This window comes from Carassius auratus, chromosome 32 (assembly GCF_003368295.1).
Source record: "Carassius auratus strain Wakin chromosome 32, ASM336829v1, whole genome shotgun sequence".
Lineage (NCBI taxonomy): Eukaryota > Metazoa > Chordata > Actinopteri > Cypriniformes > Cyprinidae > Carassius > Carassius auratus.
Genome location: NC_039274.1, coordinates 17,186,429 through 17,208,240, shown reverse-complemented (window position 1 = coordinate 17,208,240; position 21,812 = coordinate 17,186,429). Strand labels below are relative to the sequence as shown.

The 21,812-nt window shown below is 35.2% G+C and overlaps 3 protein-coding genes across 4 annotated transcripts; all 3 read left to right on the top strand.

Moving 5' to 3' along the window:
• The first annotated feature begins 2,334 nt into the window (after positions 1–2,334).
• LOC113052389 (uncharacterized) lies at positions 2,335–4,520 on the top strand. The gene is made up of 2 exons (XM_026216837.1): positions 2,335–2,468; positions 3,162–4,520. Exon 2 carries the CDS (start codon positions 3,186–3,188, stop codon positions 4,518–4,520), a length of 1,335 nt encoding a protein of 444 aa, XP_026072622.1. The 5' UTR covers positions 2,335–2,468; positions 3,162–3,185.
• LOC113051708 (serine/threonine-protein kinase ppk4-like) lies at positions 4,511–7,186 on the top strand. The gene is made up of 6 exons (XM_026215677.1): positions 4,511–5,125; positions 5,202–5,365; positions 5,440–5,660; positions 5,802–5,931; positions 6,075–6,175; positions 6,399–7,186. Exons 1-6 carry the CDS (start codon positions 4,819–4,821, stop codon positions 6,529–6,531), a joined length of 1,056 nt encoding a protein of 351 aa, XP_026071462.1. The 5' UTR covers positions 4,511–4,818; the 3' UTR covers positions 6,532–7,186.
• Positions 7,187–7,285: 99 nt separating this feature from the next.
• ccdc149a (coiled-coil domain containing 149a) lies at positions 7,286–21,487 on the top strand. 2 transcript variants are annotated; one of them, XM_026215675.1, is made up of 12 exons: positions 7,286–7,473; positions 8,319–8,480; positions 8,570–8,608; positions 8,704–8,811; positions 9,561–9,677; positions 9,784–9,956; positions 10,157–10,229; positions 10,332–10,416; positions 10,563–10,707; positions 10,982–11,058; positions 17,713–17,799; positions 20,888–21,487. In XM_026215675.1, the coding sequence occupies exons 1-12, from the start codon at positions 7,423–7,425 to the stop codon at positions 21,331–21,333; spliced, it is 1,563 nt and encodes a 520-aa protein (XP_026071460.1). In that variant the 5' UTR covers positions 7,286–7,422; the 3' UTR covers positions 21,334–21,487. The 2 variants fall into 2 exon arrangements, with proteins under 2 accessions (XP_026071460.1, XP_026071461.1); XM_026215676.1 differs by lacking the exon at positions 17,713–17,799.
• Positions 21,488–21,812: the final 325 nt, after the last annotated feature.

The following is a 21,812-nucleotide window of genomic DNA, read 5'->3' as shown; positions in this document are numbered from 1 at the left end:
TCGTAATAATTTTTCCTAAAGTGGCAGTTAATGGATTGTGAGATCTGCTTGGTTACAAACATTCTTCCAAATATCTGTGTTTATGAGACAACTGTGTAAGTCAATGTCAAGATTAATAAAGAATTGATAAAAATAAACTATCTTTTAACATTCTAGTAGAAAACATTCTCAGAAATGTAATATTTTAATTAATGTTGGTTCTATACAGTTTAAAAACATTTACCCCACTTTGATTTCATAAATAGCAATGATTCCAAACATATTTTATGATGAGGGTCTTATGTTTTATGATTTTCTTGTCACAAGACAACAATGGCTCCTGCAAGGTGTTTATGCCACATGTTCAAATATTAATAATGTTCTTAATATTATATGATTAATGTATTTTAAAATAAATGCAATTAATATTGATTTATATTATATATTAAAAACATTAATAAACACTGCAAATATAAATTTTTAACAATAATAATGGACTTTAAGATTGAGTATTTCAGCACTTTTTATTCAGTGATGCCCCTCATTAAATCATATTTCTGATTTAAAAAATGGTAGGCCTGTAAACGTATTTCAGAAATCCAAAATGGATACAAAGATAACATTTGAAAAACAATTTTTTAAATATATTATCATAGATAATATCATATCATAGATATCATAGATTCTTATTTGTCATTGTCCCAGTAAAGCAAACATGAAAACAATATGGTCAGAACACAGAAAGGTATACAGGTTTGAAACATGAGTTTGAGTAAATGAAAGAATTTTCCCTTTATATAATAATTCAGTATTTTGTAATTAGTATTTTAGTTTGGTTAACAGATGCTAAACTGTTCAAAAACAATAAAATGTGCTAAATCAGAACATGCTTCTTTGTTTGCATATGACCACAAATAATGTGTTATTGTTAGTGATGTACACGTGATTAAGATGTTTTATGGACGTTCATGTCTGACTGGACCGATCTTGAACTTCTGTCAAGATGTGTTAAACCTCAAGACATAATTGATAGCCTTGCACGATGTTACACAGTGGGTGTGTGATTATTTTATATGCAGGCTTTTATATACATACACTTAAACTATGCAGCAACGCATTTAAAAATCCAGAAGACAACGACGTCCAGAAATCGACGCATTTAGACGTCCAGGGACGTGCAGAAGAGACGTGCAGTTCACGTCTATAAGACGTCAAAGACGTCGGTTCAACTTTCATTTTGGAACTATTTTTCAACCATGACGGGACGTCTCGGATGGACGTCTTTTCAACGGTCAAAAGACGTCCAAATGTTTGCTGGGCAGCAACACATTAGGTGAGCATCTAACTTGATCATCTGTGATAAAGCAATGCAAAAATAGACACACGGGTATTTATTTATCTGCAGGTTACATGTCCTTTAAACTACCCATTTGTAAACTCTGGTTATACTTTACTATTTTAAAAAGATAATAAAGATAAAGTTAGCGATTTTCTTACCTCATTTTGACAGGATGTTTTCAGGACCTCCCAGAACACCTGACCCTTCTTGTGTTCACAGTTTTTGTTCTCCATTGACATGTCACGACTCAAATTCGCTCAAAATAAATAAAAAATGTACAGGCAAATATGAAATAATTCGGGACCGACCGAGCAGTAAGTTATAACGAGCAGCAGCTCACAGTTAGCCGCCTCACTCACAGAAAGACGACAATAACGGTCATATTTTTAAATGTAGAAAGGCGCGAACCGATTCATTGTCCAGTTTCCTGAATGACAGCCAGATTAACCAATCATGATAGAAGTAATAAAATAAAACTACCAATGGGAGTTGTTTCAGTTTGATAAAGCAGCGAAATGTATAGTTTTATTGTTGTTAATGATGATAATATTTAACATATACCTTTAGATTTTAGAATAGGTATCATGACTAAAATATTTTTAAATGCTATTAAAATAATAATTAATTTAAATAATTTAATATAAATAATTTAAAAGCTTGTTAACCTTTTTCTACCATTTAGCATTAAACATTTTTAACGTTGTTTCATTAAAACAACTGACCTTATTTCAACCATATTTCAATGTTGAAAGTTGGTCATGTGCTGGAAGTTTTTCAACAGTTCATCTTTAGACGTTGAATCAACGTTGTTTCAACGTTGAAACCACAACTGACCTTATTTCAACCATATTTCAACATTGAAAGTTGGTCATGTGCTGGATGTTTTTCAACCATTCAGCTTTAAACGTTGAATCAACGTTGTTTCAACGTTGAAACCACAACTGACCTTATTTCAACCATATTTCAACGTTGAAGGTCGGTCATGTGCCGGCTGGGATGGTATTCGAGTATCTTGCTTACGCGTTCCTGTAATGAATGACGTAGCCTACTGTAAGAACAAAGAAGGGCGTATAGTTTCATTTTCACGAAAGCTGAAGACTGTGGGGAGTTTGTAACACCATTACACACAAAAAGTAATAGAATATTTTGCGTAAGTATTATTTTCATTTGGCGTTATTACTGGTTACTCGAGTAATAACGTTACAGATTTTAATTAGCCTATACTTTTTCAGCTTTACAGAACAGTGTTAAGTCATATGGCAGATTTTTCTCTCTCTTTTTCCTTAACGCAGCATACAAACTACAGAGATCTGATCACTTGCTTTTTAAAAATTGGACACAATGATATCCAGAATAACATTTTATAGGCTTAGATTATAATTTTGACATGTACACACACGCTTGCATTTGTGGTTTACGGGGACTCGCCATAGGCGTATTGGTTTTCAATATCGTTTTATCGTTTTTTTCTTTTTATATAATATTGCTAGTTGCTGGTTAAAGAGGTGAACACTAGCCCTACAACGACAATGACATGGGAAAGGTTTTATTATATGGACCTATTAATTATTAAAATATTTATAATACACATATGAATACATAGCCTATTTATATTAAATATACATATTTTATATATAACATGTTTTTTTAATTAAATATATAGATGCATGTGTGTGAATTTATATATACACATTTGTTGCCCAACAATGTTGTTGTTGTTGTTGTTAATTTCGTCCCAGTCTTTAGATTTGTTCTGTAGTTCACAACTAAAAAAATAAAAACATTAAAGAATGAGCTGTATTAAATGTCCATAATGACAATAGTGTTTAACATCTCTCCACAGACTGAAATGAACATTTGAACATCCATGGAATTCCAGATAACATTTCCAATTCCAATTCCAATTCCAATTCAGCCAGTACTTAGAAAAACAGACCCTCTAATAAAATGCATCATAGACAACAAGGCAGACAAACTTCGCAAAATAATAAGAGGCAGAGATATTAATGGATTGTACACTTCTGAAGACTGGAGCGATGATGTTACTCCATTATCTGCAGCAGTTTTATGCAGAAATGAAGAAATCTGCTCTTATCTACTTGGAGAGTCAGCTGATCCAAACAAACTATCAACAAATGGACGAACATCTTTAGATTATGCTGCTTTAACAACTGGAGTTTCACTGAGTATTGTGAAAAGATTACTTGCAGCAAAAGCTGATCCAGACGGATTTCAATTTTATACTCCGTTGCAATGTGCTGTTGATCGTGACCGTGAAGACATTGTGAAAGCACTTATAGAAGCTGGAGCTTCACCTGAAAGGAACTATGGGGTGAATCCAGAGCTTGATAAAAAAGTGGAGAGAATGATTAGTCGACTGTCTTCACAGAATCAAATGTTTGAGAAAGTACATCAGTTCTTCTCTCTTTCTTGTGCTGTAGGAACGAAGAAGGAGATAGAAGTTTTCAGAATCTATAAGGAAAATTTCTTTCAAGAGCATCCTTTCATTCATACAGTTTTGTTTGAGATGTATTACGGTGTCATTGGTCAAGATGCAGAGCAGTATCATCAGAGCGCCATCAAGTTTTTAAAAGACACAAAGAGTGCAGACAGATACATTGAGGGAGTCATCAAACGATTCCCAAGAATCCCTCAGAAACACTGGCTGATTGCACTGAAATGCTTATATGCTGCTTTGCGTGTCAGTGAAAGTGTTTCTGCTCCAGTATTCACTGATCTTGTGTCAATTCTAACAAAAAGTCTTCAGCACTCTGGAAATGTACAAGGAGCAATAATCAATCAGCTGATGATACTCAATGTCATGATGCAGAAGACGTCTGAGCAGACACTGGGACTAAACCTTTCTGTCTATGAGAAGTTGTGCAAAAGTCTATTGCCTTTCACACGTCCTGATTATTCAAGTCTAATTAGAGTTTGGACCTATGGACTGTTTGCCAATATATATGACATTGCTCCTAAACTTGTAGCATTGACCTCTGTCCCAGAGATGATACTAAACACTGCAGAGATAGAGATGGATGCAGTCATGAAAAAGAAACTGCACAAGTTGGATGAATCACTGAGACGTCCAGCGGGTTCGAGTGCAGTGGATAGTTTATGTGAGGAGACTGCAGCTCTATCAACAAGCAGCAAGAAGAAGAAAAAGAAAAAGAAAAAGAAAAAGAAGATCACAAGATTGTGAAGGAAAAGAAGAACCAGTTCAAGACACTGTAGTGACATCCATTGAGGAATCAAATTCCAGTGTGCAGCCATTCATACAACCTGAAGAGAGCCCAAATGTCTCAAGAAGGTGGCATCAAATCAGCCGTCGTTGGAGGTCCAAGCTTGAGAAGCTAGCTAACATTGATGCTAGCAAAACATACAGACTGGGAAACCTTACGCTTGTTCTTGACCCTGAATTTCTGATCGCTAAAGGAAGTGATGGAACGCAGGTTTTCCTTGGTTTGAAGGATGACGGCACTGAGGTGGCTGTGAAACGAATGAACAGGTTTAATTACCAAGACCTTAAAAATGAGGAGGAATTTCTACGACTTCCAGAACTTGAGAGTCCCTCCATTGTGCGATATGTGGACTTTGCAGAGGATATGCATTTTGGGTACCTTGTTCTTCAGCTTTGTGAGTACACACTGGAGGAATATATCCAAGATCACTTACCAGATGACAGCGCTGAGAGATCTTTGGTTCTGAAGAAGCTGGTGAAGGAAGTCCTTGACAGCTTACAGGTTTTACACGACCAGCAGACCAAAGTGCTCCATCGAGACATCAAACCCCAGAATGTCCTGATTGGTAGGAGCTTAACTTCTGTGATTAAATTAATTAGAATCCTTTTTAAGAAATCATTTTAACTTTTTGTATGTTACAGACATAAAAGGACAAGCCAAACTGGCTGATTTTGGCATTAGTCGTCGACTGAAACAAGGCGAAACCACTTTACGAACAAGCATTGCTGGAACTAGATGCTGGAAGGCAAAGGAGACCATTAATGAGAAAGTCAACACTGGCTACAAGAGGAGCTCTGACATTCAGGTGTTCAATATTCATTAACTCAAAGTTTGCTAAAATTGTACTAATTCTGAATTAACACTGTTTCCTGACTGAAGGTTGCTGGGATGTTAATCTACTACATTCTCTCTGGAGGACACCATCCATTTGGTGAAGATGTGGATTGTGAGTACAACATTTCACGAGGAAGATACTCACTGGAGCTTCTGGATGATGATGTAGCGAAGGATCTCGTCGAGTGGATGATCAATGAAGATCCAAATGAGAGACCAACTGTGGAGCAGTCCCTCGCACACCCCTTCTTCTGGACTGATGAAAGGTACAATGATCATTGCTCAAAATATGTTCCTTCTAAGCCTAAAGCAATCTGTTTTCAATCACAATTTACTTGTGTATAGTTTTTAGACTCTATATAATAGATGATACAGCTGATTGTATAATGTTTCTGAAATCGTCTCAGGAGAGTGCGGTATCTGAAAATATTGGGAAATGAGAAAGAGGCTGAAAACTGCCGTAAAGCAGATGAGGAGCTCCTTAATGCCATTGCAAAATACAGCGAGGGGAAGAGCTTTTCTGAATGGAAGAGTAAAGTAAGTCAATCATTAAAAAAAACAAAACTGCTGTTATTGATTATTTTATGCAACATTATTGACCTTGCTTTTAATTGAAAGCTTAAATCTTTAATCAGTAATGTGGAAATTCATTGATCAGAGTAAAACTATGGCTTTCACAGTTGCCTTCTGAGCTTGTGGAGAAACTGGACGGTAAGAAGAAAGCCTATCCTGAGAACACACTGGGCCTGCTGCGATTTATACGCAACCTGCACGAGCATTAGTGAGTTACAGGAACAACTGGCAATGGAGCGTTGAATTACAGAAAAATGTTGCATATCAAATCCTGGGCTGGTAAGGTGTTGACAGTGCAAGAACAACAAATAAACTAGCAACTGATCAAGTCAACAGGCAGAAGGAGAGAAGTATCAAAGAATTGTATGAAAACACATTCAGTTTAAGTATTTCTTGCACATTAATTGTGTTTTATGTGATTCTCTCCACAGTAAAGCTGATGCTGTGAAAATCAACCTGATGGCTTTATTTCCAGATCTCTTTGGGAGTTTGTACATTTTTGCTAAAGAGAGCGGATGGAACTCCAGGGAAAGTGTTCATATGGACATCAAATCGGCATCATGAACGTCAATGCAACATAGTGACTGAGCATAAATATTGAACATTTGAACATTGAACATTTACACGGCTTTTAAGTAGTTTTAGGTTTTTTTCCCAGTTACCAAAATACAGATAATTTAATCTTTAAAAAATGTATTTTGTTACATAAATCTTTAACATAATTTTGAAAATTATATGAATAAATGTGTAATATTTTGTACTTGCATAAAATTTACGTTTTTATGACCTTCTGTGGTGGTGTTTGTTGCTGTTTAGTCTTTTTTTGAGACAAAAAAAGAGAGTGCCTTATAACCTCGTGAGACTGGGATTGGCGGGAAAACTCATGATGATGTCATTTAAAAATTACTCATAATCACACTTTGGTAGAGATGGTTATTATAAAGTGACAACTGCTCTTAACATTACTGTGAAATGTCCCATCACGAACATTCAGTGCTATGCAGTAAGATTCAGAGAGGTTTGTTGTTATTTATTGTTATGTGTTAAGAAGGTTTTTATTATGCGCCAAATATATGGCTGATCTGATTTAAAACAAATGTTGATGTATTCCTCTCAACTGACCTTTAGTCTTCATACGTTTCTCCTAATTTGTGTTTTTCGCCATCTGCTGGTTGGATATATTAAATACCGCTCTAAAAGAAAAATAAACTACCTTTAATTGCACACTGTTTGATAGATTCTCTACTGAAAAGTGGCCGTTTCTCCCTCACGCCGCACTAATGTCGTGCTCCTCGCCGCTGGGTCAGAGTTTGACAGACCCGGATCTTGTGCACCAGCTGACCGAGAGAGTAAACACTGACTGAGAGGAAGGAAGAACTTTCTGCTCTCGGATCCAGAAAGCTCGCGAAAGGCTACGATTTGCAACCGTTATATCATCGCCAAACGCTGGCGGAGATGACCTCGTCCAAACGAAGTGAAAGTGACTGGCAAGGTTTAGTGAACGAGGTGAGTGCTGCTTCACTAAAACATGAAGAGGAGATGATGATGATGATGATGATGACGACTGTTTCCATATGGCGCTGCATCGCCACCCACCTGAACTCAAAGATACACAATACACACGCGTTTGTTAAAATATTTAGGAGAAATCACATGTGTGGTGTGTTGGAGAGGTTTGGCGCTGTCTGAAGTGTCAGTTTTATAATCAAAACTGTCTACAATTAGACGTTTAAACGGGTTAAAATGTACCTCATATAAATGGACTATCTTTTCCAAGACCATATCCTCGTGTTATTATAAGAAAGGAAAAATAAACTGTTGTTAAAATCATTAATTAAAATTAGAAATATTGATTTTTAGTTGTTGTCAAATCAGCCAAATTTCAGAAAATTAGTTGTTTTGGCTTGTCTGAGTCATCTTTGAAGTTGGCGAAGAACCACTGGTGAAATGACAAGTCACTTTAAAACAATATTTATGATTTTAATTATTCATTTTTAGGTTATAAATAAAACGAGTATTGGAGTATCTTTTATAATTTGTATTGGAGAAAATTATAATTGGGCCACTCTTTGTCAAATCAGCCAAATATTAACCAGCTAAATATTTTGATAGTGCTTATTTATTTTTTCTGAATGAAGGCCAAGATGAATACCTAAAATGTCATGAATGAATATTGTTTTGCTGAATTGTTTTCTAGTTTTCAGTTTAGATGAAATGTGTGTTTTATTATATCTCAGTCCTAAAAAGTGATCCATTCATCTATCAGTCTTTCTGTCTAATCTATCTATAGCTTAAATATAATGCATTTATTTTTTTGCTATTATATTTTATTCTGTGCTTCATTTCTGCAGTTCTTGATATGCAAACGTAAGCTGGAGAGCAAGAAGGACGCGCTCCTCATTCTGTCCAAAGAGCTGGACAGCTGTCAGCAGGAGAGAGACCAGTACAAACTGATGGCCAACCAGCTGCGAGAGACGCACCAGAGCTTGAAGAAGAAATACAGAGAACTGATTGTGTGTCTCTGCATGCTTACTATGCCTTATGTCTCTTTAAGGGTTTCTTAGCTTCATAGTTCATCAGTATGTTTTGTGATGAATTTCAGGATGGTGACTCTTCACTTCCTCCGGAAAAACGTAACCAGGTCGGTTGATGATTGTGATATTTACAATTAAGTTCTTGCAAGAAATTGCTATCTCCTTCTCTCTGCATTTCTCTCTCTCTCTCTCTCTCTCTCAGGTCAATCTGGCTCAGTTGTTAATGGATTCGAGGGAGAGAAATAAGAAGCTAGCTGACGAGATAAAGGAACTGACTCAGAGGCTCAGCGAGACACAGGGAGATAATAAGGTACCCATAAAACTAGATCGGTTTCCGTCCAAAGATGTGAATAAACTTGTGCACAAAATTCAAATATATTGCATAAAACATTTGTGAATGACGCACCGCTTCCATCCCATGTGTTCAGTAGCACGACATTGTCACTTCCTGTAAAAATGGCACAAATGATCAGTAAGAAAATAATAGTAAGTTGCAGGAAATTAGGAAACGTGCAACTTTATTCCTGCACACAATAAACAAACCCTGTTAGGTTATTTTTGCATTTGTATGTCCTGATGTTTAGGGGTGCAATCGTGTGAGATAGTTCTGGTAGGTAATTACACCAAATTTAATTTTGGTGGATCCATTTCAAAACACCTTTAACAGTATCTGAGATGGTATGCGATGAGATTGATCAACTGGTATCCACTTATGTGATCACGATACATTGTGGCAAAGTCATGTTTTTTTTTTTTTTTTTGCAAATCCCAAATTTTTTTGGGTAGCTATGATTCTTTGCATTTTATGTGCATTGTATTTTTTTTTTATTTTTTATTTTTTTTTATGTGCCATGTATTTTTTTTATTTTATTTTATGTTTTTACATAATTAAAAAATACTGGTTTTCAGGTGCATGTTAAGATTTTATGCATATCTTGGAGTTTTTTTTATTTTTTATGCAACATCCTGAATTTTGCATGAAAATGGATGGAGCATAGCTAACGATATACAAATAAATCACAAGCATTTCAACACCCTGCTGTCGTCTTCCCTTCACAGCTGTTAAGAATGACCATCACCAAACAGAGGCTCGGGGACGATGAAGTCGGGGTCAGACATTTCCCCGCTCATGAGCGCGAGGACCTGGTCAGGCAGCTGGAGGACGCAGCACTGCATGTGCGTCTTTATACCATTAGGTTTTATATGATTCCCATCCTCTTTTATTACACTTCTTGCAAGTACAGCACTCTGTGAGAATATCCACTGGTGTTATTATTTTCAGAGAGAAGAACTTGAACACAGTCTGAAGACGCTGAGCGATGAACTGCAGGACGTAAAGGCAGAGAGGAACGTGTTTAAGGAGAAGTCTGACCGTCTCAACCTCGAGCTGAACCACATCCTGGGAGGCCAGGAGAAGCGCATCATCGATGTGGACGTGCTCTGCATGGAGAACAGGTTTGTCCATAGATATAATCGAAAATAAGTACCTTAGAATTACAATAAAGCTGAATGTTGTTTAGGGTTCACACTTTTTAAACCATTGAGTTATAAGAACTATCACTACGAATAAAAAAGAAAGTATATTTCAGAGTTTTAGGCTGAATTACACACTTTTTAGAGTTTTTCGTGCAACAAAAGGTTTTGTTTTATTGCAGATACTTGCAAGAGAGATTCAAACAAGTTCAAGAGGAGGTCGGTCTGTTGAAGAGTAACATTCAGAAATATAAGGTAATTTCTGATTTATTCATTTTTTTAAGGTTTAATCAGAGTTTAAGTTACACAGCATTGTAATATTTCACTGTATTTGCATTATCGCTGGATATTTTATAGACCGCTCTGGATCGCAGAAGAAACCCTGAGATCGCTGGCAAGTCTAACAGCAGAGCACTTACCGGAGTCCTTTCCCCTAAACAAGGTGCTCAGGTCATGTGATCGCTTTAGCCTTAGAAGCTTAAAGAACTGAAATGACAAGGAAGTTGAAGAAATGTTGCTATTCAGCAAATCATATGAGTGAATTCACTTGTGTAGATGTATTCACACCTGTGTTCCTGATGATTGCAGTGCAGGGTTTGTTGTCAGAGGACAATGGTTGCAGTTTACCAGCCACACCTCAGTCGATCTCAGACCTGAAGTCTTTAGCCACGGCCTTACTGGAGACCATTCATGAGAAGAACATAATCATTCAGCACCAGCGACAGACCAACAGGTTCGTTTCTAACTGCTTGTGTTTTATCATTCACCAAAAACACTCTACATTTACAAGTAAACTTCACAAGGAATTGCAAGAAACATTGGATTAAGCGTTAATTTAAGTAGGAATATTTGCTTGTAAAACATACTTGAATAATCTCTTTTAGTTACATCATTTTATATCATTTATATTTATACCTGCAGGTTGCATATGCAAAATTATAAGAAAAATATGTCTCATGTTTTAATAGTGATCATATGTACTGAGTTAATTCTATTGTGCTCTATAGAATTCTGGGAAACCGAGTTGCTGATTTGGAGAGAAAGCTGAAGACTCTGGAAATGTCAGGGTTTTGGAGTCTCCCCGGTGAGCGTTTCTTAAATGTTGATCACTTTGTATTTGTGACAATTGTTCTTTTTTGGCGTGTGTTATTTATTATTTTTACCCGTATACCTATTGACTATCTACCTTTTTGTTAATAGGATAAAATCATAGCATTGAATCTAATAATAAGTAATTACTGTATATTGTAGTTAATATATTTTAAAAGTACTCATGTAAAAGTACTTATGTTTAAAAGTAAACATGAAATTGCATATAAAGATGTACTTGGGTTCTGCTTAAGTGGGCCAAAAATGCACTTTATTTGTGTTTAACATATAATTATGTGTCCAAAAACATTAATTTCACAAGAATATTCTATTGAATTTATATTATTTTTGTGATAAGCACTGTTTTTAAAAGTAGAAGTATGCTTAAGTGTCCTTTTTTTTTTTTTTTTTTTTTGCAAGGGATAGTCTTTAGCTGTAGTTTTTCGTTGAATAAATTTGTTATAGTAAGCACTCGGTTTACAAATATCAGCACTTTTGACAACTCCCTTATGACTGAAACTATTATTTTGGGAGTTTTTGTCAAGCACTCTTCAAGGATCAGCACAGAGTGTTCAAACATTTCATTAATAATAAGCGGCATTCGTAGCATTATGATGAGATATGATGCTTTTAAATTCATTTAGCAGGTGTCCTTAGTGCGTTAAGGATAAATGCATTCACGCCACATTTGTCGATGTCTGTGGTACACGCCAGTTTCCTTCCAAAAATATATATGGGACGACTGACATTGATTTGTGAAATCAGTCGCCAGCTATTCCTCAGCGTCAGGAAGCAGCCAGAAACAGTCAGTCATCATGTGACAGTGATGCTAGATTTCTGAACCGCGCTGAGAACCGTCATCATCTCCTCTCATTGTATTTAAAACCACTGTGTTGATGGGTAAATTAATAAAGGAATAGTTCCCCAAAAATTACTATTTACTCATCATCAGGCTTTGCAAAATTTAGAAGAGTTTGTTTCTTCATCAGGTTTGGAGAAATGTAGCATTGCATCAGTGTCTCATCAATGGATGCTCTGCAGTGAATGGGTGCCGTCAGAATGAGAATCCAAACAGCTGATAAAAACATTACAATAATCCACAGCACTCCAGTCCATCAGTTAAAAACGTCTTAATGATGGATTTGTTTCTTACAAACACACTGACATTACCTGACTCTCATTCTGACGGCACCCATTCACTGCAGGGCATCCACTGGTGAGCAAGTGACTTGGCAAAGCACCACTAATGAACAGATTTTAGTTTAGCTTCAGAGCCCTTCATTAATAGCTTATATGACCATTTAACAAGTGTTTGGCCTGCTTTTCTAAAACAGTCATTCAAGCACCAGCTTCATGAGAAGTGCTTACCGTCTCCATCCACACGAGGACAGTAAAGCACTTCGACTGAAGCACAGATCAGACGCTCACATGTCATAAGACTGTCGTTCAGCCGCCATAAAACTGACAAGCATCCATTACTGAAACTGATTGCCCACATTACAAACACATTTGGGGAATGTGGTATTATTAGGGAACTTTGTGGATGAGAGAGAGGATCACAGCTCAGTCTGTGAACGTGATCGGATGGCAGAGTCGGTGGCTTTTACAGAAACTAACTGGAGAAATCAGTTAAAGGTGCACTGGCTAGTTTTTTCCTCATTAAAAAAGTTTGAAACTTGAACGAATAGTGATTTTGGTAATTATGTTGAAAGTGATGTGCACTCGCATGAGATGAAGACTTCAGTCCGGAGCCTAAAAGTGATTATTTATTTTACATGGGGTGAGTGTCCTCATGAGGCAGACATGATGAGATCACATGACCTTGCTTTATGTTTATGTTCACTTGGACATTTGGTCTCAAAATAAATAAATCATTTAACAGAGCGGTGATAACTAATGCTTTTATGTGAAGCGTCCTCCATGCCAGTAGGTGTCAGTATAAGGCATAGTGGCCAACATGACAAAAATAAATGCTTAATTGTGTTGAATATGCACTTATTCTGTACTTCAATTCTTGAAAAATGTTATTTTTAAAAACTGTATTTGCAGATAATGCAATATTAATTAAATACAAGGCCACTTAAGTAACTTAAAGAGAGACTCTTTCATGACTTTTTCTTAACACACTTAAGTACACTTTTAAAAAGTGCACTTTGTAATATCAAATTAAAAGTTTTACTTTAAAGTACATTTAAAAGATGTTTTAATAATCTTTTGTTGTGCTTTGTAGAAGTACACTTATTTGTAAGTGTTGACTAAAATATGTTAGATGTAAAGTACTTAATTTTAACTGTAGTGTTATTTTAAAGTTAATACATTGTAAACATACTAAATCACAACATCATTACAAATGTTAAATACTCTGTATATTTATTAAATGTATACAAATACAAACATGCATGTATATTTTTAAGAAAAAATAGTTTATATATTAAATATATTCATATATAATATAAAATATAAATATATAAATGTATGTACATGTAAATATTTTCATACATATACAGTGTGTGCTGTATACATATGTAAACAAAAACTTTTATTTTATATTAATTGTGATTAATCATTTGATAGCGCTAATATAAATTAACCGTTTAAAAAGAAATTGCACTAAAGTTTATTTTAGTTTACAATAAATGATTGATATTTCTCAAGCAACAGAAGTTATTATGAAATTATAAATAAAAATTTGCTTTTGTAGTCCTACTTAAGTGGGTCAAAAAACACTCTGAAAATGCATTTATTATAAACTTAAACTAGAATATATTTTCATTTAATTGCAATTAACATGCAGTTAAGTGTCGGAAAACATTACATTCAGGTCACACTTAATAATAATAATAATAATATATATATATATTTATATCATTTTTTTTTTTTTTTTACTATATTATTTCATTTTAAAGTCATTCCAAAGTGTACTTTTTAACATTTCTTTTAACAAGGGAACATGGACACAATGAGTGCACCTTTATTTCCAGAGAGAGTTTTGGACATATTTTTTTCCCCATGTTGTCCGTTTAGGTGACAGCCTGTACTTGTTTCCTTGTTCCCCATCAGAACAGCCTGTCAGACTTAAACTTGTTTTCCCCTCACGACTCTTTGTACCTGCCATCGCGATGACAAAACAACGCGTGAGAGAGATCATTTCTTGTTTGAAGTTTCCCAGAAGTCACCACGAGAGGAATTTAGCGCCAACTTCTGTGGCTTCTGAGCCGTACGACGTGACTCAAAGCTCGGTTTGTCCATAAAGCTAGATGGTTTTGTTCCTCGGTGTGCTGCGGGACAAGCAGTGAATGAACGGAGGGATGTGCAGCTGCCAGCTGGGGTTCACCTCTCATCCATCCATCCTGCTTTGCACAGCGCTCTGTGAAGCTCCATGCTGCTCGGCATACAGAATAAACCAGACTTTTTAATAAGCTCAGACGCCGCTCTCCATAACACAACAATGACCTTTTCAAACAAAGAAAGTTGAGCGAAAAAGCATCATATCAGTGCCTCTTAAAAATAAAGCCTTTTTTGAGATCTTCATGAAGTTTTCCCAAAAAGTTTGGACATTTAAACAAGGATAGTTCAAACAAAAATGGACATTTTGTCAGTATTTACTCATCTCATGCTGTTCCGAACACGTGGAACAAAAATGAATGAATGAATATATATATATATATATATATATATATATATATATATATATATATATATATATATATATATATATATATATATATATATATATATATATATATATATATATATACATATTTATTATTATTATTATTATTATTATTATTATTATTATCCAGTACAATTATGTTTCGGGACCTCATGGAGTGGTGAAAAACTGTTTAAATAAGTTTTTTTTTTCTTACTGATACAAGCTGATTTGATATTTTGTCATCTAAATGCAATAATATTTTTTTAACATCATAAAGCCAGACATAAAAATAGATAGTCTGAAAAAAATAAAATAAAATAAAATATATATAAACACACACACACACATATCAGGCTTGGCACAAATAGTATGATAAAGTGAGAATATGGTGCTGATAGCTTATGATGTAAATAAATGAGGTATTTATATAACAGTACTGTTTAGCAGACTGCTTAAATAAAATGCGTATCACTCTATCTCCCAATAATATATCTTAGTAAATTTTTTTTTAAATGTTTATAGTTTTAGAATCAAAGCTGTGTAGTTATTTTTTTTTATTAATAAAATGCAATGCAATACACTGAGGATTGAAAGATGAACAAACAAACATTCCTATTATACTCACATTTAAACAATTTTTCAACAAATAAAAGGTCTCGCAGCTAAAAGACACGTTAAGCTGGAGCTGAAGGTGAACGTTTGTACAATTATATTAAAAGGCCTTTTGCATCATAACAAGAATAAACTATCAGTCAGATGACAGAAGGCATGACAGCAGATTGTGTGCAACAGGTCTTTAACAGAGTTTGATCATGTTGATCGTTTAGAGGCCTTGGAAATATGAGACAGTAGGATATTTAGGGCTAAATGTGACTTAAGTATCCACTATGCACTGCTTATAATCCATGTTTGTGGGAACACAGTGCAGCTATAGTTCTGCTCTTCTGTTTATTATATTTCACAGCACAGTGGCCCTAGAAAGCGGCGTTTAAAGGGATCAGACAGTGTTATGATGGCTCCAGCGTGTAGTGCTCAGTCCCCTGTGGGAAACATATGGCATTAACCTGTGATGCATGCAGCCAGTACTAATGAAGACAGATGAGGGCGGCTGTAGTCTTCCAGTGGCCCGTCTGAGTCATTTCACCATATAAAACCCTCACCTTTTGTGTGGCAGAGCTCGGTAGATTTTGGATGAAATCCTCCAGGGTTTTAATTTTCTTTGCGAAGGCAGTACAGAAACTGCATCTAACTCCTTTAACTGTTAGAAGCTGCAAATAATGCATTTACACGGGAAGATTAAGTATGAATATAGAGCTATTGAATTCAATATAATGTTCAATGTGACGTATTATAAATGCTTTTTTGCTGTGTTTCATTTACACCAAAATGAAGCACTTGTTCTGTCTGACACTAGACACTTCGTTGGTTCACAAATGCATATTTTTGTGCTGCTTTTATGCAACATTTCATTTTTATACCACATAATTTGCACACATCATAAGTGTTAAACCAGCTACTCCATAACAGATTTAAACTGACTTAAAATAAATTGTACAAATTTTAAATACATTTTAATTTTCTTTTTATTTTATTTTACAAAATTACATATTTTGTCAATTTTATAAGGTTTACAATCCATTTTTTTTTGCATTGAAAAACTAATTTATTTGTATGTAATTAAAATTAATTGACACATCATTTTACATATTTTACATATAAAGTTACTTACTGTTTGCATACTATTTAAATTTTTTGTCATTTGTTTAGAAAAGTAATTTTATTTGAATGTATGGAAAAATTTATATATATATATATAAAAAATAATTGTTTGCATTACAATTTATGTAATTTTAATATATACATTTAACTCATTAATTAATATGTATAAATATGCAATTGATTTACATATACATATAAATTTATTTTAAAACAAATTCATATGTATAAATGTTTTAAAATAAATGTTGATTTATACAATTACACATTTAATAAGACTTACAACCCATGTATTTTATGCAACGTTTTTATTTTACACCTAATTTGCAGCAGAAACACATCTACTCCGCAATATAGTTAAATTGACATTAAAACAGCATTTTATTATTTTTTACATTTACAAAATATATTTATATTCACACAATATGTAATTAAGTATAAATTTATTATTGCAGAAAATATAATATTCAATTATTAAATAAAAAGGCCACTTAAGTATATTTAAAGTGCATTTTGGAAGTTTTAATTTAATGTACATTGCAAACCATTGTGTATATATATATACAATATATTAAAATAAACAATGTGTAATGTAGTGAGTTATTTTATATTTTAAATAATCTATTTTTATTTATTTTAAATGTTCAAAACTGCAACTTCATTACAAAAGTGTAAATATATTTAAACACAAAATACAAGTTTCAGTAGAAATGATATTAAAGTATATTTTAGTTTAAATGCTTGTCAGTACACTCGATGGTACACTTTAGTCACATGTGACCTTGGAGCACTAAAGCAGTCTTAAGTTGCTGGGATATATTTGTAGCAATAGCCAAAAATACATTGTATGGGTCAAAATTATAGATTTGTCTTTTATGCCAAAAATCATTAAGAAATGAAGTAAAACTCATGTTCCATGAAGATGTTTTGTAAATTTCCTACCACAAATATATCAAAGCTTAATTTTTGATTACTAATATGCATTGCTAAGAACTTCATTTAGACAACTTTAAAGGTGATTTTCTCAGAATTTAGATTTCTTTTTTCTTTTTTTTGCACCTTCAGCTTCCAGATATTTAAATAGTTGTATCTCAGCTAAATATTATCGTAAAAAAATGACCCTTATGACTGTTTTTTTTGGTCCAGGGTTACATTTATTTAGTTGTTTTTTAGTTTAGCTTTAAATGTGAAGTTGTACGTCCACTGCCTGTTGTTAGTTTGCTTTGACAGCGGTCCTTTCTCCCTGTCTCTCACTGTAACTGATGTGATGTTCAACAGGAGGCGGTGATGCCATCGCTCTGAGCGCCGCTCCTCTGTCCTCCAGCCACCGTCCACAGAAAACCACTCGCCCTCGACCCGCTGCAGGTGAGCCGCTGTAATGGTGTGTAACCAAATCTGCCATTCACTAATGGTCTCTCCAAGAGAGCTGTAATTAGCTGATTCTCTGAGCGGCCCACCCCTCCCGTCCCTTCACGCTCGCTCTCATTGGTCAGATCATCCGACCGTCCAGTCCCTCTCAAATGCCGTGGCATTTAGCAAATGTTACTGAAATCTTGTTCGCTGACATTCACCAACTTTTAGGGCGTGTTTTGCGGTCGGCACTGCCCCATTAATATGGATGGCGCTGCGTAAAGCTGTATTTGGCGTTCCTGTCGACCCACAAATAAGCCGCTTGCGGTGTTTAACCTTTCAGCTGAATGCTGTCAAACACGGGTCAGTAATCCAGCAGACGTCACGCTCTTCTCCCGGCTGGGGGCCTGAGCTGTGTGGATATCACTCCCTTGTGTGATGTACTTGTACAGACACTTGCTTTTTCAATATGTGTGCCTTCTGTGTAAATTCATAAGGATTATAATTAATAATTTATCATAGATTCAAATTAGTTTTTTGCTTATACTCACCAAGACTGCGTTTATTTGATCAAAAATACAGTAAAAACTATAATATTATGATTTAAAGTACTAGTTTTCTATGTGAATCTCTGTTAAACTGTCATTTATTTTTCAGCATCATTACTCCAGTCTTCAGTGTCACATAATCTTCAGAAATCATTGTCATATACTGATTTACCGCTCAAGAAACATGTCTGATTATTATCAATGATGAAAACAGTTGTGCTGCTTCATATTTCTGTGGAAACCGTGATACAGTAGCATTCAAACGTTTTGGGGTGTTTTCTTTTAGAAATTACTAGTTTTATTCAGCAAAGATGCAATAATTTGATCAAAAGGGACAGTAAAATGTATAGTGTTACAAAACTTTCTAATCATCAATAAAGTCCTGAAAAAAATAAAAAATAAAAGCAGCATTGATTTATTGTATCACTGAAGACTGGAATAATGATGCTGAAAACTCAGCCTTTCATCACGGGAATGAATTATATTTAAAAATATATTACAATTGTAATAGAATAGTATTACATGTTTAGTGTATTTTTAGGCAAATAAATACATCATGAGAATATACAAAAATATGCATCTCACTTTACAAAAAACAAAAACACACCCATTCTGTGCACGCATACACTACGTGATGTAGTCTAGTGTTTAGACTTGTGCACGTGATTTAGTCTTAATGCCTCAGAATTCAAATATGCCCCTGTATATATTTCATATTTATATAATTTAATATCTATGTTAACCAATATTACACACAGAGTGCCGTTTTTCTCCAAATATTAGCATGATTACAAACGTGATGATTTTATTCAGCATGCAGTTTAATAAACAAGAACGTAATATCAAGTGACTTACATTTTAGACACCAAATCGTCTGTTTCGCTGTATTTCGCCAACGAAAAATTATTATAATCCACAGCTTTAGTGTGGTTCCTTCATTTTAATTAATTGTTTTCATTTTTCTTTTATTGGATTAACATTACAGCAGCTAGTAGCTAAATAAGGTGCGGTCACTTTAAGAGACAATGAATGCATCCGATATAATACATATAAGATTTTTTTTCTCAACTGTTTACTTTCACTTAAGACATAACCGACAGTTTTTTCGAACATATTATCTAGGATGGGTATTTTTACATATATATTTTTTTTATGTAAATGTCGGCAAGAGCAAAAACAGACAAATTCGGTGTTCAAGTGTTTTAAGACGTCTCTCTCTGCGTGAGCCTGAACAGCAGAACACCGCGGTGCTGAATTTTCTGTTTGTTAAACTGTGATTTGTTCGTTCAAGTGCAGGAGGAACTTAAAGGAGAACTTCGCAAACGAGAGCTCGGTTCAGTGTTGCAGTCAGTGAGACGCTGCTCTCTCACCGTGTGCGCACCGAACACAGCACGAGAGCAATCAGCAACTCTATTAAGCTTTTCCATGTCTTGCGTTTTAATGCTTTAAAGTATTTTGAATGGTTAAATTTGCAGGTGGCAAGGCTTAATAGCACGTGAAAATTATACACTTTTGTGACATGCAGCAGCGTTCTGTCAACTATCCTGAGCGTCTTTTTAGGCTGACCTCAACCAGACGGTTTAGATCGCCAGCCCCCCACCCCCTCCCTACCCCCCACTCGTGAACCCCTATAATCGTCACAACCTTTCACTAGCTACGGCCCTGCAAGCAGGACTTGTAATGTCCGCACGTGCGTTCAAAGCAAAGCGATAAAGCGTAATTTTAAAGGGAACGCCAATGAATTATAAAATCCGATTACAATATCTTCCGGCATCATCGGGGCCCTCCCCCAGCCCGGGGCCCGTGCATTAATGCGGCCCAGAGTGTGTGTGTGTGTGTGTGTGTGTGTATATATATATATATATAAAATTCTTGTAATTCTGTTTATTTGTTTCCAGCCTAGAGCGAAAGAAAAAAAAAACAAGAAAAGAAAGATAATTTTTATCTCAAAAGAACATATTTTTATCTCACAATTTTGACATTAATATAAATATATATCACAGAATTCTGTTTTTTTCTGATTTTTTTTTTCAGAAACACTCTCTCTCTCTCTCTCTCTCTCTCTCTCTCTCTCTCTCTCTCTCTCTCTCTCTATATATATATATATATATATATATATATATATATATATATGAAAGTCTGAATTGTGCGATATAAACTGAATGAAGGAAAACTGTGAACTCATATTGCATCATCAAACTTGTGGAATTGCAAAATGCAATTATTAACTACATTTATTTTCTCTTGATTAGTTTTTTTTAATTATATTACCACTCCTAGTTTCTGTAAATGAAAAAGTTTGAAAACAAGCATAGTCTCTACAGCAGAAGTACCAGCAATATCTTTGAATATGGTCTCCGAATATGAAAACAAAGAGTTGAGAACCACTGCATAAACGGACACCGCTGAAAAGTGTTCGCACTCTCTGGTTGATCTCTGGCTCAGTACACTCGCTGTAGCATGAACCGCGGTGGTAAATCACTCGTTAGCTGGGTGTCATTAGCATGGCTCTAACACGCTGACCGCTCATCTTCTCTGTCTCCTGATTGGCTCAGATGACAGGACAGGAAGAGGAGGGCCGTCGCTGAGGGAGCAGGACACAGCTGGCGATGACATGTGGCTCGCTCCAGAGCAGGTGGACACACCTGTCGCTCCTGACATCGACACTGGGAGGCACACTAATGAGGTGAAGGAGGGTCCTGTGGAAAGAAACACGGCCGTCTGCCCAAAAACACGTTCCGGTCGGGAAGCAGAGGGAGGACCGTGTGTGGAAGAGGGACAGGTTTTGGGGGAGCTCTGTCTGATGGCGGAGGAGGCCGAGGACGCAGCTTTGGCTCTGGATCCCGCACAACTAGCTTCAGTTACTCTGGAGCAAACCGATTGGGACAGAGCCGACTTTCAATCCTCTGTGGGGCTGCCGAGAGCTCGCTTTGACCACAGTCTGGACGGTTCCTCCAGTAAGAAGGAGCCCGTTGAGCAAAGTGACTCTGTTCTGATATAGGACGGGAGATGAAGGTCTGAAGGGTTGGAAAATGCCTGAACGTCGCAATTTATTGGTCAGATGAATAAAACGATCCACATTCCATACAGTATGTAATATTGAGGCAAAAAAATAAAAATTAATTCACTGCAAAAAAATAAATAAATGAATACAATCTGTCCCATTTTCATTGCTAGTTTAATAGATTGTGGGTAGCATGGGTGTAGTGTCTTTTACAGTAGAGAGGGTCACCAGTGCTATTTATAAAGATGAGCTGTTATTAAAACATTCAACGAATAAAAGTCTCTGATAAAATATTCAAATAATAATTTCTTGAAGGTTAATTTTTTTAAATGAAAAAGAGATTACCCATAGTCTAAATTCACACTGCCCTTTTATTCGTTTATATATATATATTTTTTATAATTAATTATAATTTTTTTTTTTTATCTTTGGTCCTTTTAGACAAGAAACCCTGCATTTTTACAGAAGGATGCGTG